The sequence below is a fragment of the Phyllostomus discolor genome, chromosome 2 (assembly GCF_004126475.2).
Source record: "Phyllostomus discolor isolate MPI-MPIP mPhyDis1 chromosome 2, mPhyDis1.pri.v3, whole genome shotgun sequence".
Taxonomy (NCBI): domain Eukaryota; kingdom Metazoa; phylum Chordata; class Mammalia; order Chiroptera; family Phyllostomidae; genus Phyllostomus; species Phyllostomus discolor.
The window spans coordinates 86038382-86052079 of NC_040904.2; the positions used below are offsets into that span (position 1 = coordinate 86038382).

Consider the following 13698-nt stretch of genomic DNA (forward strand, 5'->3'; position numbering starts at 1 on the left):
CTCTAGAAAATGTGTTATGAATTTTATTTTCAATAATTTGTTTTATTAAGGGAAAGTATCTAATGTACTGCTGATAACTAATAAAACTTCAGCAGCTACAAAAGGGAAATATGGAAACAGTAATTTGTTACATTGGCTGTAATCTAACAATAAACTGACCATAATTTTATAATCAGGACATTGTGAACATATATGAAAAGAAATACCAACATATTCAAACAATTACTGATATTATTAAAAATGCTTTCATTTGTACATTTGGTAAATGAAGGAATAAAGATATTAATAATAAAGTGTACATGACATTGTGGGTATTATCATTAAATTTCAACAAGTCACACAGGCAATGGTGTCTGTCATCAGTAAAATCATGAAGCATAGTTAATAATGTAGCTTATTCTAGGGGATCAATAACCTAAGAAAGTTAAGTGACTTGCCCTAGTTTTGTGAAACAATATATTAATATGCTTTCAAATGCAAACAGCACTTTGACTGCTTTTGACACATTGTTATTACCACACAGTAACTCAAGGATTTCTCCTGCCTCTGAAATGCCAGTGAGTTTTCTCTGAACCATTCATTTCATTCTTGGCATGTGCTGGTATTTTGCTTATGTTATGTATAGCTATGATCTGTGGAACAGCATTCATGCCACACTGAGTCTCAGCACAATGCCCCTCCGATTTGTATGCTATTCCTTCAGTGTTTTACACACAGCATGGCTGGAATGAAAATTGAGGATTGGCTTCGATGACCTTATTAATGGAGGCATAACACAATGAAATGACTTTCCTTTGGTAGAGGTGAAAGAAACTCTTTAGTTTACTGACATTCTCTCAGCAAATGTACACAATTTGTTTAATGGCTAACCTTGTATACAATATGGCTAATACCAAACAAGTAATTCTTTATAATTTGTTTCATATTTGATAGAGGTTACATATATATGCAAACAGTAAAGGATGTAAATATACAGGTACTATGATGATGTTCATATTTCTGTTCATCTAAAGTGCTTATTTATATTACCCGATAGTGGTGGGATGACAAGACTTAACATAATTTCATTCTGAATTCCATGATCCCATATGAATCCATTTCATTAAACTTAAAACCACTTTTTGCCCTACATTCTGCTGTCTTTATACCCTATATTCTGTCCAAAGTTGACTTCCTACTCTATGCATGTTCTTCCACCTCCATTGTGTTCCCTCTTGCCATGTGTACAAAAACACTTGCCAGTCTACAGCAGATAATGTTTACAACAATGATGTCTACAGCCAGTGACCCTTTTGCATGAAGCTTTTCTATTGTTTCTTTTATCCTGCATCTCAATTACCATGTTTTTTTTTCTTCTTGGCAAACCCAGTTTTTATTTTCTGGGTGCTATTCCTGCGTCTCATCTCTGAGTCAATGGTATACCTGTCCCACCCTCACTGTATGAAGCTTCATTCATTTTGTATTCCCCACAGTGTCTTGAATGTCCTAAGTGCTCATACAGGCATGATAGGTTGAAGGCATAAAAATACATTAGGGGACATTTCAATATATGAAAGTATAATCTCAGTTATCACATGATTTATTGTAAATTCTAGGTTACTCATATGCTAGATTAATATTTTTCTACATCCTTCAAGAGAGCACTGAATCTTAATCTTGTAGTTTGAAGTGTTTCCTTATGATTCAGGTATTATCTAACAACTAAGGTTAAAGAATTTGGGACCCTTGAGATAACAGGGAAAACAAATACTCTTCTGAATCTTGCCACAATTAAGAAAAACATTTTTATTTGCACAGAATCCCTAACACACCCCATTTTCCTTATCCCACACATGCAATCGAACACAAACTCTGCCCCTAAAGTGTTGCTATAGTTTGTCCTTCAATAACATCAGACTGGAAATGAAACAAACTTACATGGAGAACTCATCTTCTGAAAGACAGCCTTTGAGATTACAGATAGGCTTTAAGGTCAGTCATATTCACACAAGCCTCGCCACCAAAAGAGTAAAAGCCTCAATTTCAAAAAGTGAGATCACTCAATGTATTTATCTAGGAACATCCTCAACAGGTTATTACACACAGTTTCATCTCGCAGTGATGCCACGTGAAGTGACGTAAGTTAGCAGTAGTTTTTATCATCACTAAGAAAGAGCAGTGGTCCTACGGTCTTTCCAGGGGAGTGAACAAAGACAGTCAGACACAACATTAGTACCTAGAAATAAGGAGATAAACTTCAAGTTTCCAAAGGCATTTTAAAACATTTTAGTGCAAATATTTTTACCACAGATAATTAACACACACAAAACAAACTCCAACCAACAGCAATAAATAAATATCTAGTCAACAAAATATTTATTGAGGAATGGAGTAATGTGACTAGAATAGGAGAATTTCATGGAATGGAAACAGGATAGAAATCTCTTACCAAGAAAATAAAACAAGATAAATAATGTCAATAACTATGAGCTTGCAGATTTGTGTTAATAAGTATTATGTTAGCTATTTGATTTTGGTAAGTGGCAAGGAGAAGAGAACAGGGAGTAAATGAAAGTCTCAGAAAATTCTTATACTTCACTTTATGAATTATAGGGCTTTCCCCTCAGAGCTCTCTACAACTAGCAAATGGAGTAATTAGAACTTAATTTATTCTTGCTTCTCTTACCATTTCTGTAGTGAAGATGCAAATAAAAAGGGTGAATGGTTCTAATGAGTGATGGAAACAGCCAAACTGAGAGAAGACACATGATGACAGGAGTAGGTTGTCACTCCATTTACAGGGTGTTTAGTTTTTATGGATTCGCCTTATGGCATTCCATATGTGCATTTAATTTTAATTTAAACATTCAGAACTTATCCAAGTTTTCTTATCTTCAAATGGGAAAATAATACTTAATTTGAAGCATTACCTCTAATGAAAACAAGCCTAAATAACAGTTATACTGGACACAAAAATGCAACCTTCAATACAAAAATGAACAGTTAGCATTCTAGAGCTTAAAAACAGGTTTATGTTACTGCTAAAACTGGCTAACGTAGTATTTAAAAGAAGTTTGGGACAAGAAGTCTCCCGTGAATTGGCTGGGATAATTATTATATTTTAAGTATTTCTGAAGTGCATTCAGGAAATAAATTGTTATATGGTGCTAATATATAACTCAATGTTCTCAATGATCTCTGACAATTCATGTCAGAGATCATTTCAACACTCATCTCAGGACAAGTGTGATCATGTAGGAATGAAAAATAATACAGACTAAAGGAAAAAAAATAAAAAAAAGAATGGCAGGTCCCTCCCATAAGGCTTCTAGGTTGTGGAAATATTCTTTGGAGGACAGTAATTTCTCCATTTTCAGAAAGCCTTGTAAAGATACTTCTGTAAGTTCTCTCCCTTTCAATAGCATCCTGTTTAGACAGCGCTGGAGGAAACTGGGGGCCCTGCACACGTATAACAGGGGAGAGACTGAGTCAGGGCAGACTGCCACCACTCACACCCCTTGCGTTGACCACCACACAGGACAGTTAGACTCTCCTATCCTGCTCCCCTAGAATAATATAGAGGCCGTCTATTATTACAAAAAGTTTTCATTATCACTTTACCTTCACACATGTGCACACAAACACACACACAGGAGTTGAGTACATGTCACATTTCATACTTCTTTGTTTCTTGATTTTAGGGTGAATTCATCGGCTCCGAGCCATTACTTTGGAGGAATAAGTTACTTCCCTTAAATTAACAATTTAAAATCAATAAAGGTGTCTTCACTTTAATATTAGAGACTTCAAAAGAGGCAAGCCTCCTTCAGCTGAGGGAAGATGGCAAGGATCTGTCTGATCTCAGAACAAAAAATATCATGGAAGCAAAAATGAGAATCTGAGCAATTCTGCCAAGGGCCTGCTAACAATTCTAAACTCAATTTCTGCTGTTGCCTCACTGGTTTTCTAAATGCTTACATTCTTTCCTGGACATAGAGATGATGGTGGTAATATCCTCAAGAACTCAACATACATGAGTCTCTCCCTGTTTTATGGAGAAACCACTTGTGAACCAGACGTGGTGTTTTTACATTTGCGAGAAGTTTCATTTCACCTGGTTGCATAGATGTATTGTCCTAGACAACAATTCCAATGCTGATTTATGATATGCTATAGTTATACAACATTATTTTTCAATTCAGATAGCACTAGGAGAGTTAAAAAAAAAGTGCTAATTCCCCCACCAATTAGTTACTAACAGGAAAAAAAATTTGGCAGATGGAAATAAGGGAAGTGAAATAAATCTTCAGCAAATTGTCTAGTGTCTTCCTATTAAAATGAAATAATTAGTTAGAACCTTTTTCTTGATGTTTTTTAAGTTCAAGTTTTAATGAGCTGATTATTTACAACTTGGAGTTAATCAAAGACCTGCAGGGAAGTATCACACTAAGCAAAAAAAAACAAAAAACAATAAACAAAAAAACAAACACTGCCCAATCTTTTATACTTCCTCCTATCAGAAGAGTTTAAGCAGATTTGTGTATTTCTTACCTTGGCTCCTTCTAAAGGCAAATCCTCACGTCTGTGTTTCCTCATTAGCACTGGGTCTGAGCCCATCCTACTGTGCCTTCCATTTACATTTGAACTCGCTGTGATTCCAGGCTTTGGAGAGCCATCCCCTAGGAGTCGACATCCTACTGACTGATTAGTCCCAAATATATCCCGAGGACACCAGGCTTCAAGAGGCATTGGCTGGTCTCTGGAAGGCACACTCTCCACAGGATGCAAGTGACGACTCAGTCTATTGTCAGGTGGGATTGGGGGTGGTCGCTCAGGTGGAGGGGGCGGAGGGTCTCTTAAGGGAGGAGGGGGTGCTGGGAGTGGTTTATCTTGTTTTCTCACCATGCAAGGAGAAGACTAAGGAGACAGAGAAAAAAATCAACACTGTACCAGGCACTGAAACGACTTCCAGACTAGTATATTATTGCTTTTGTTTTCTAAGCCATAATGGAGCTTTCTTAGATTCCTATGTCATCTTGAAGTTTCTGTTTATTACCAGTTAGTGAAAATTTTAAGTTAATGGAAGACTCATATAAATATATTTCATTAGAAATTTTTGTAGAAATATATAAGCTGAAATATTAAAATTATAAAGACTATACAAGAAATAGCAGAATGCCAAAATTACATGACGATTTTTAATGGTTTACATTAAAATAGTGAGTCATTCATTATTCACACATTTCTATGAATTAGGAGAGACAGAAGAAAAAAAGTTGTCCTTTTACTTTTTTAAAAGCAACTTTATTTGTAATCTCTGAAAGACTTTTGGTTTTGCCACTTTTGTGGCAAAACCACTGCAATATAAAACAAATGATAAGGGCCAAATCTGTTCTGATTCTTTGTTTTATCAGTTACTGCCAGAATCCTGAAAAGTCACAAATAACAGAATAGCATTGTTTATAGACCTCACTTCAATTTTAGGGACCCTTGTAATGGAAAAAAAAAAGAAAACAACAAATCGGTGATTCTTTTATGGAAATACGAAGCTCTTGAGTTGAATCTATGTAACTTGCATAGCTTTTGAGTTGAATCTATGTAACTTGCATAGCTTTTACTTTTATATACTTGGTTCACCCGATGAATGATTTGTACTTTTGATATTAGAGAGAAAAGGAATGTGTTGTGTTTACATAACTCTGCCTAAATAACACCCTAAGAAGTCTTATTATGATCCTAAAACCAAGTTAACTGTAATGTAGAAACAAATACTAATAAAATATTGCACTTCTAAGTAATTTTAGACTGTAAAGCATATTGCCAAATGGAATTTTTAAATCTTGTATTTAATAAAGCAAAATATGCCCTTATCAAATTTGAAAAAAAAATCCACACAGAACTAAAACTGTGGGCTTAGATTTACTGAGTTAGAATTATGTCTTTAATAATAAACAGTAATGTAATTACTCTGCAAATATTATAATTCTTTATAATTCATTACTTTAGGTATAAAAAGTACATATAATTCCCTCTTCTGAGTCATCTTGAAACATGGGTGATAATTTATTACACCTTAAGCCCTTATGCAAATATACTCCTCTCACATTTTTCTTGTCATGACACTATAAAAATGACTGTAAAACATCATCTCATAAATGTACTTTAATACATATAATGACCTTTTAAATCCATTTTACAGAATAACTGTACTTATTCTACTATTTATTTTAGCAAATTGGGGGCCATTACAGACATGTGCTGTCTTTGAAATTATGGAACTTTTATAAAAAGAAGCAAGGAATATAACAGGGGGCTCACCATAAACAGAATGAGAAAGCCATCAAAGTTGCTCAGTAACTATTAAGAGCACAAGAAATTTGACAAGTGAAATTTAAAAGAACCTGAGCAATCAATGCTGTCATATAAAATCACTATCTGTTTCTAGTAAGTCAATTCACCTTTGGTGACCCAGTGGGGCTGCCACACGGAGACCGAACTATGCCTTTCTGAATCAGATCCAGGCGAGGAGGCACGGGAGGCAGGCTTAGGTGTGGGATCTGGAGAGGGTCTGCTTGTGGCTTTCTTCTCTGTGCAAGGGGAGATGACCCTGGTGAGGTGACTGGTGAATTCTGTCTGTCAGTGCACTAGAATAAAAAAAGATAAAGATGCTTTTTAAAAAATGTTTTAAGTGAATGCCTTTCATAAGGAAGACATTTGGTTTTGAGAAGGTGTCTGCCATTGAGCATCTGTTGAAATAAACTTACTTAGTTAAATCCGACTAATAAATGGGAAGAGCTCACATTGTCCCTGAAAGGTAGTATTATGTAAAAAATAAATGGATAATTTTCTCCTACATACTGCAGAAAGGGCCTAAGAGAAAAGAACAGCAAAAGTGTAGTGTAAAAACCACCGAGTGGAGACACTGTTCCAGAAACCTGTCTTCACTTAGTTCATCAGGAAACCAAAAACACTCAGTGCAGCAATACACATTGTTCTTGGTTACCTGTTCTTCCCTCTTTGATTTATAGCACAGTCTAGAAGAAACCATTTTGCTCCATATAAAATTTGTGTGCATCCAGTGTACAGTCTAGTTTTCTACAAACCAATTAAATCAGGTAAGGTTAAAAAAATGTTTATTTAGAGTAAACTGGTTTGAGCCCGAATACTTTCTTCCCAAAACTTCATGTAGAAAAACAATTCTCTGTTAAATGGTTTTTACTTTAAATCAATGAACTAAATCTAGAAATGTCTGTGCTTCTGCTAAAAAACTGATATATTTCTATGCTACTTCAAGTTTCCCACTTTGCCTGGTAGATAGTATCAAAAAGCCAATAACAAATATTGTATTTTGTCATGTATAATGCACTCTCATGTACGCTGCACACCCATGTTTTCATGTGCATTACACACGGGATCATTAAACTCATTATTATACCCATGGGATATAATCATTATACCTATGTATAAATGCATCCTTATTCTTCCCTCAAAAATTTGGGCAAAAGTGTGCATTATACATGGCAAAAATACGGTACTTCTACTTCTACGTATTATATGGTCTGTCCGAAAAACGTCTAGCCATTGTTCATATAACAAGATGGTCTGCGTGACACTGAGGTAACCTGGCAGCCAAGGAGACTGAAACGCACATGTGTGAACAATGACAACTTCATGGTACTAGTCACTGGGGGCAGTAGACACTGCTGAGGGTACATGTGCACTGTGTGGCTGTCTTTTTCAAAATTACTGAGTAAACAGAGCAATGAATCTGCATCAAATTTTGCATTAATCTTGAACATTTTTCTGTGGAGATTATTTCTATTTGGATGATTTAGAAGGCTGCAGCTGGGGGCAACGGGTGATTGGCAGCCTCGTTACGACAATGCACCCATTCATGTATCACATCTTGTGCAGTTTTTGGCAAAACATCAAATCACCCAGGTGACTCAGCCCCACTATAGCCCAGATTTGGTGCCCTGCAACTCCACCTTTTTACAAAACTAAAATCAGCTTAAAAGGGAAGAGATTTCAGACCATCAATGAGATTCAGGAGAGTATGACAGGGCAGCTAGCTAATGGAGACTGCGAGAATTGTGTGAAGTCCTAAGGTACCTACTTTGAAGAGGACTGAGGTATCATTGTCCTGTATACAATGATTTTTATATCTTGTATCTTCCTCAATAAATGTCTCTACTTTATTACATGGCTGGATACCTTCTGGACAGACCTTGTCTATAATGCTTCCACTTTATAAGGTTTTGTATTTTTTTAAATTGTGAACTAACCTGATTGCTTCTTGGTATAAAAGACATACTAATTAATCAAGTAGCCTTTCTACTTCCTTAACATTCTATTCTGAAATATTAGGCAGTTTCCTTTTCTAGGCCGTTACTAGCTTTTAGGAGATTGAGGCATAATTTTTACACCCACTTTATCAATCTAGCATGATTGGGTATTCTTCTGTTTCCCAGCATTAGTACTTCTGAAGAGTTTTAAGTTTGTTTTCAAGCCATTTCTCATCTTTATAAGAGTAGTCAATGTCAACAACTGAGAATGGAATTCCAACTCTAGCGATGGAGAGAAAGATTTAGCCACTCTGTCTTTATCTAACTGAGATGGGACAACAGATATGTGTTCCCACTGACACTCAGTTACATTTAAACATTTTTTTCTAACTGACTGACGTTGGATTTCATCTGATTTTTTCCTCATGTTTAGACAGGGGTTGTTGGTTTTTAGAAGGAAGATGACAGAGGTAAAGTAACATTTTAACCACTTCATGTCATGGGTCCAAACTATCAATATGATTCACTGTTGATGTTGACCTTGATTACCTGGCTATATAGTAACTGTCGAGGTTTCTTTTCTTCACTATAAATTGTAAAGTTACCTTTTTTTCCCCTTTCCCTACTGTACTCTTTGCAAGGAAGTCTTTATGCACAGCCCACACCTAAAGAGTAGGGAGTTATGCTCCCCTTGTAAAAGTTTTTTTAAATTGTATTTTTCCATTACCATTTATCCCCTTTATACTCCCCACACAAACACACACAATCACTACATTGTTGTCCACGAGTCCTTTCTGAAATAAATTTAAGTGGCTAAACAGAAGCTTCTAGACCATACCTCAGATATGCTGAAATATTGTCATGACATTGCTAAACTTTCAGGTGTTTGTCTCTCAAATGATCAACTAATTTAAAATAGGTCAGTATATTCAGATATAACTTTCTGACAATTTTAAGAACTTTTTCTTTGTAGTAATTTCATAATGTTTTTTATATCTCTTACCTGTGGTAAGACAAAATATTTTCAGTTGTTACTAAGTTGAAAGAGAAAAAGTAGAAACTCTATAATAATAAACTGATTTTAATGCAATTAGTGACTCTTAACAAAATGGCAATCCCCCCCCCCATAAAGTTGTGGGGCCTTCCTTACATGGTCATGATTTTAACCTTATGGAATGAAATCTATCAAAAAATGATCATTGCGAAAAGAAAAAGAATTCCTGATGTAAAGCTATAGGTTTGCACCACAGTATCCCAGCAATTCAAATCAGGAAATGTCACAGGGCATCTAATTCTCCACCATTCTCTTCAGGGTAAATTATATTCCCTGAGAGCTAGCAAAATTTAACTGATAAAAATACTTTGTTAATCTACTTATTATTCTTAAAAAAAGACTCAAGAAGTAAAGCTATTCACATAATTTCTACCCCAAGTAGTTTATTTCTACCCCAAGCAAAATACACACACACACACACACACACACACACACACACACACTATAGCACTTCATTAATTTAGGTACTTGCATAGAACTTTTTTGGTTCTAGGTGCACACACTGCAAGGACTGCTGAACAAGACCTATTCTCCAAGCACTTTTATTCCACAACTATCTTCCTGCTTCCCTCATTACCTGTAACAGGAAGGGGACCTCTGACAGAGCCAACAGCCCACTGCCATCAGAACTTGACTTCTACTTTAATTAATAGTATTTAAGCAGTTACCAAATTCCTAGTACATATAAATAATGGGGTGGATTTTATTTGAAATGGGTGAATTATCAGACTTTGAAAGGGTACAGTGAAAGTCATCAAGACAGATATCCAAAGTGATGTGTGTGATGCAGCAATAACCTTGAATTTCTAGATATTTCCCAACAAGCGCACTGTCTCACAGTTTTGTGAATATAATTGGAAGCAGCCCTTGTTTAGCACAATTCAAACTGTATTCTCAAGGTGATTATAGACTGTTCTTCTGAAGAAGTAATTCATTTTGAAGCATTATACTATCTATAAGTTGGCTTAGGTAGAATTTTATGGAGGATATATTTGTATATAAAGGAACAAAAACATTTTATCTTTATTAATAATGTAGATTAAATTCACCATAACTTATTTATTTTCCAAGTTCTCTTAAATTATAATAAAGTTCCCATATAAGTATAGATGATTTAACAATGCCCTATAGATGATAACATGTTAGTTTTGTTTGGTCCAACATTTTGCTATCTCTATGAACAATTCTGCAATTAGAACACTGAATAGTTGCATTAAATTTTATTGCTGGTTATATTCAATGCTAACTATGAACATTTGTAAACATTTTTTATTAAATGGTCATATAAAGGTCATTTTTAATTTATTTGAATAATTAGCATTTTTATTTCCTTCCTACTTGAAAATCTAAGGAGGAAAAAAGCCCAATGCAATGTTTCACACTTTAGCTTATAACTAAATTTCTAGATGTGACTTAAAAATTAATGACATCAAATTTATTAATTAACGAGATCAAGGAAAAAAATCAAAAGATACCTTGAAACAAATGAAAATGAGGACACAACAATCCAAAATCTGTGAGACATGGGGAAAGCAACCCTAAGAGGGAAATTCATAGCATTATAGGCCTATTTCAAAAACAAGAAAAAACTCAAATGAACGATCTAACTTTACACTTAAAGGAACTTGAAATAAAACAATGAACAAAGCCCAAAGTGAGTAGAAGGAAGGAAATAATAAAGATCAGAACAGGAGTAAGTGAAATGTAGAGTCTAAAAAAGATACAAAAAAATCAATGAATCCAAGAGCTAGTTATTTAAAAATTTGAAAAAGACTGACAAACCTTTAACCAGACTCATCAAGAAAAGAGAGAGGACCCAAATAAATAAAATCAAGTGAAAGAGGAAAAATAACAACTGACACTAAAGAAATACAAAGGATTGTAAGAAAATATTATGAATAACTGCCCTGGCTGGTACGGCTCAGTGGATTGAGTGTAGCTTTAGAACCAAATGGTCCCCGGTTCAATTCTTAGTCAGGGCACATGACTGGGTTTCAGGCCAGGTCCCCAGTTGGGGAAGCACATGACAAGCAACCACAAATTGATGTTTCTCTCCCTCTCTTTCTCCCTCCCTCCTCTCTCTAAAAATAAATAAATGAAATCTTTTTTAAGGAGGAAATATTATGAATAACTATATGGCAACAACCTGGACAAAATGCATAAATTCCTAGAAACATACATTCTTCCAAAACTAAATCAGGAAGAATCAGATAATCTGAATGGACAGATTAGATCTAGTGAAATTGAAGCTGTTATCAAAAGGCTCCCAACAAAAGCCCTGAACTGGATAGCTTCACTGGTGAATTTTACCAAACATTCTGAGAAGAACTAACACCTCTTCTTAAACTAGTTCTTAAAATTCAAGAGGAGAGAAGGCTCCCAAACTCGTTTAATGGGCCAGCATTATCCCAATTCAAAAACCAGATAAAGATACTACAAAGAAAGAGAATCATAGCCAATATCCCTGATGAGCATAGACACTAAAATCCTCAACAGAATATTAGCAAACAGAATACAGTGATGCATCAAAGAGATAATACACCATGATCAAGTGGGATTTATTCTGGGAATGCAAGTTGTACAACATTTGTAAATCAATATATGTGATTCACCACATTTAAGAAAATGAAGGTTGAAAACCACATGATCAGATCAATAGATGCAGAAAAAAATTTGATAAAATCCAGCATCCATTTATGATAAAAACTATTAGCAAAGTGGGAATAGAGGGAACATACCTAAACACAAAAAAGGCCATATATGACAAACCCACTGCCAGCATCATACTCAATGTGCAAAAACTACACGTGTTCCCCTTAGGATTGGGAGCAAGGCAGGGATGTCTGCTTTCACCTCTCCTATTTAACATAGTACTGGAAGTTCTAGCCATAGCAATCATACAAGGAGAAAATATAAAAGGCATCCACATTGTTAAGAAAGAAGTAAGACTGTCATTATTTGCAGATGACATGATACTGTACATAGAGATTCCACCAAGAAACTACTAGAACTGATAAATAAATTCAGCAAAGTAGCAGGATACAAATTTATACTAATTTTCTGTATCTAGAAATCAGTTGCTCTTTTGTATGCCAATAACAAACTAACAGAAAAGGAAATTAAGAAAACAATCCTATTCACAATTTCTACAGAAAGAATAAAATACCTGATAATAAACCTAGACAAGTATGTAAAAGACCTGTACTTGGAAAACTGTAAGACACTGAAGAATGAAGAAGATAAAAATAAGTTGAAGCACAAACTGTGTTCATGGATAGGAAGAATTAATTAAAATGTCCATACTACCCAAAGCAATCTATAGAGTCAATGCAATTCCTATCAAGATTCCAAAGACATTATTCATAGAGCTAGAACAAATATTTCAAAAATTTATATGGAACCACAAAAGTCCCCACATAGCAACAGTGATCCTGAGAAAGTATAAAGTTGGAGGAATCATACTACCTAATAGCAAACTATACTATAAAGGCACAGTAATCAAATCAGCATGGTACTGGCATAAAAACAGACACATAGATTAATGAAACAGAATAGAGAGTCTAGGAATAAACTCACAGCTTTATAGTCAATTAATATTCAACAGAGGAAGCAAGCACATACAATGGGTTAAAGGTAGTTATTCAAAACTGGTGTTGGGAAAATCAGAGAGATACGTACAGAAAAATAAAACCAAACCATCTTCTTATACCACACATAAGAATAAATTCAAAAGTGGATCAAAGACTTAGATATTAGACCCCAAACCATAAAAATCTTAGAAGAAAACATAGGCAACAAAATCTTGGACACTGCTTGTAGCAATATTTTATTGGATATATCTCCCCAGGCAAGGGAAACAAAAGAAAAAAATAAACAAGTGGGACTACATCAAACTAAAACATTTCTGCACAGCAAAGGAAATCATCATCAAAATAAAAAGACAACCCACAGAATGGGAGAACATATTTGCTGATGCATCTGGCAAGGGGTTAGTATCCAAAATTTATATAGTACTTACAAAACTCAACACCAAAAAACCAAACAACCCAATTAAAGAATGGGCAAAAGACCTAAATAGACACTTCTCCAAAGAGTACATACAGATGGCCAACAAGACATATGAAAAAATGCTCAACATCACTGATCAACAGAGAAATGCAAATTAAAACCACAATGAGATATCATTTCACACCAGTCAGAATGGTTATCATCAATAAATCAGCAAAGTGCTGGTGGGGATGTGGAGAAAGGGGAACCCCTGTGCATTGTTTGTGGGAATGCAAACTGGTGCATCCACTGTGGAAAGCAGTGTGGACACTCCTCAAGAAATTAAAAATGGATCTGCCTTGTGACCTAGCTGTCCTACTTCTGGGAATATGC

At 35.0% G+C, this 13698-nt stretch overlaps 1 protein-coding gene across 6 annotated transcripts in view; it reads right to left on the reverse strand.

Annotated features, from left to right (window-relative positions):
* The window catches only part of CBLB (Cbl proto-oncogene B), a 212646-nt gene that overhangs the window by 48585 nt on the left and 150363 nt on the right, over positions 1 to 13698 (reverse strand). For all 6 annotated transcript variants that reach the window (XM_028503384.2, XM_036018039.1, XM_036018038.1 and 3 more), the window contains exons 11-12: positions 6438 to 6623; positions 4531 to 4896 (exon numbers count right to left, since the gene is read on the reverse strand). In XM_028503384.2, the coding sequence (XP_028359185.1) occupies positions 4531 to 4896; positions 6438 to 6623 (552 nt within the window). The remainder of the gene's footprint in view (positions 1 to 4530; positions 4897 to 6437; positions 6624 to 13698) is intronic.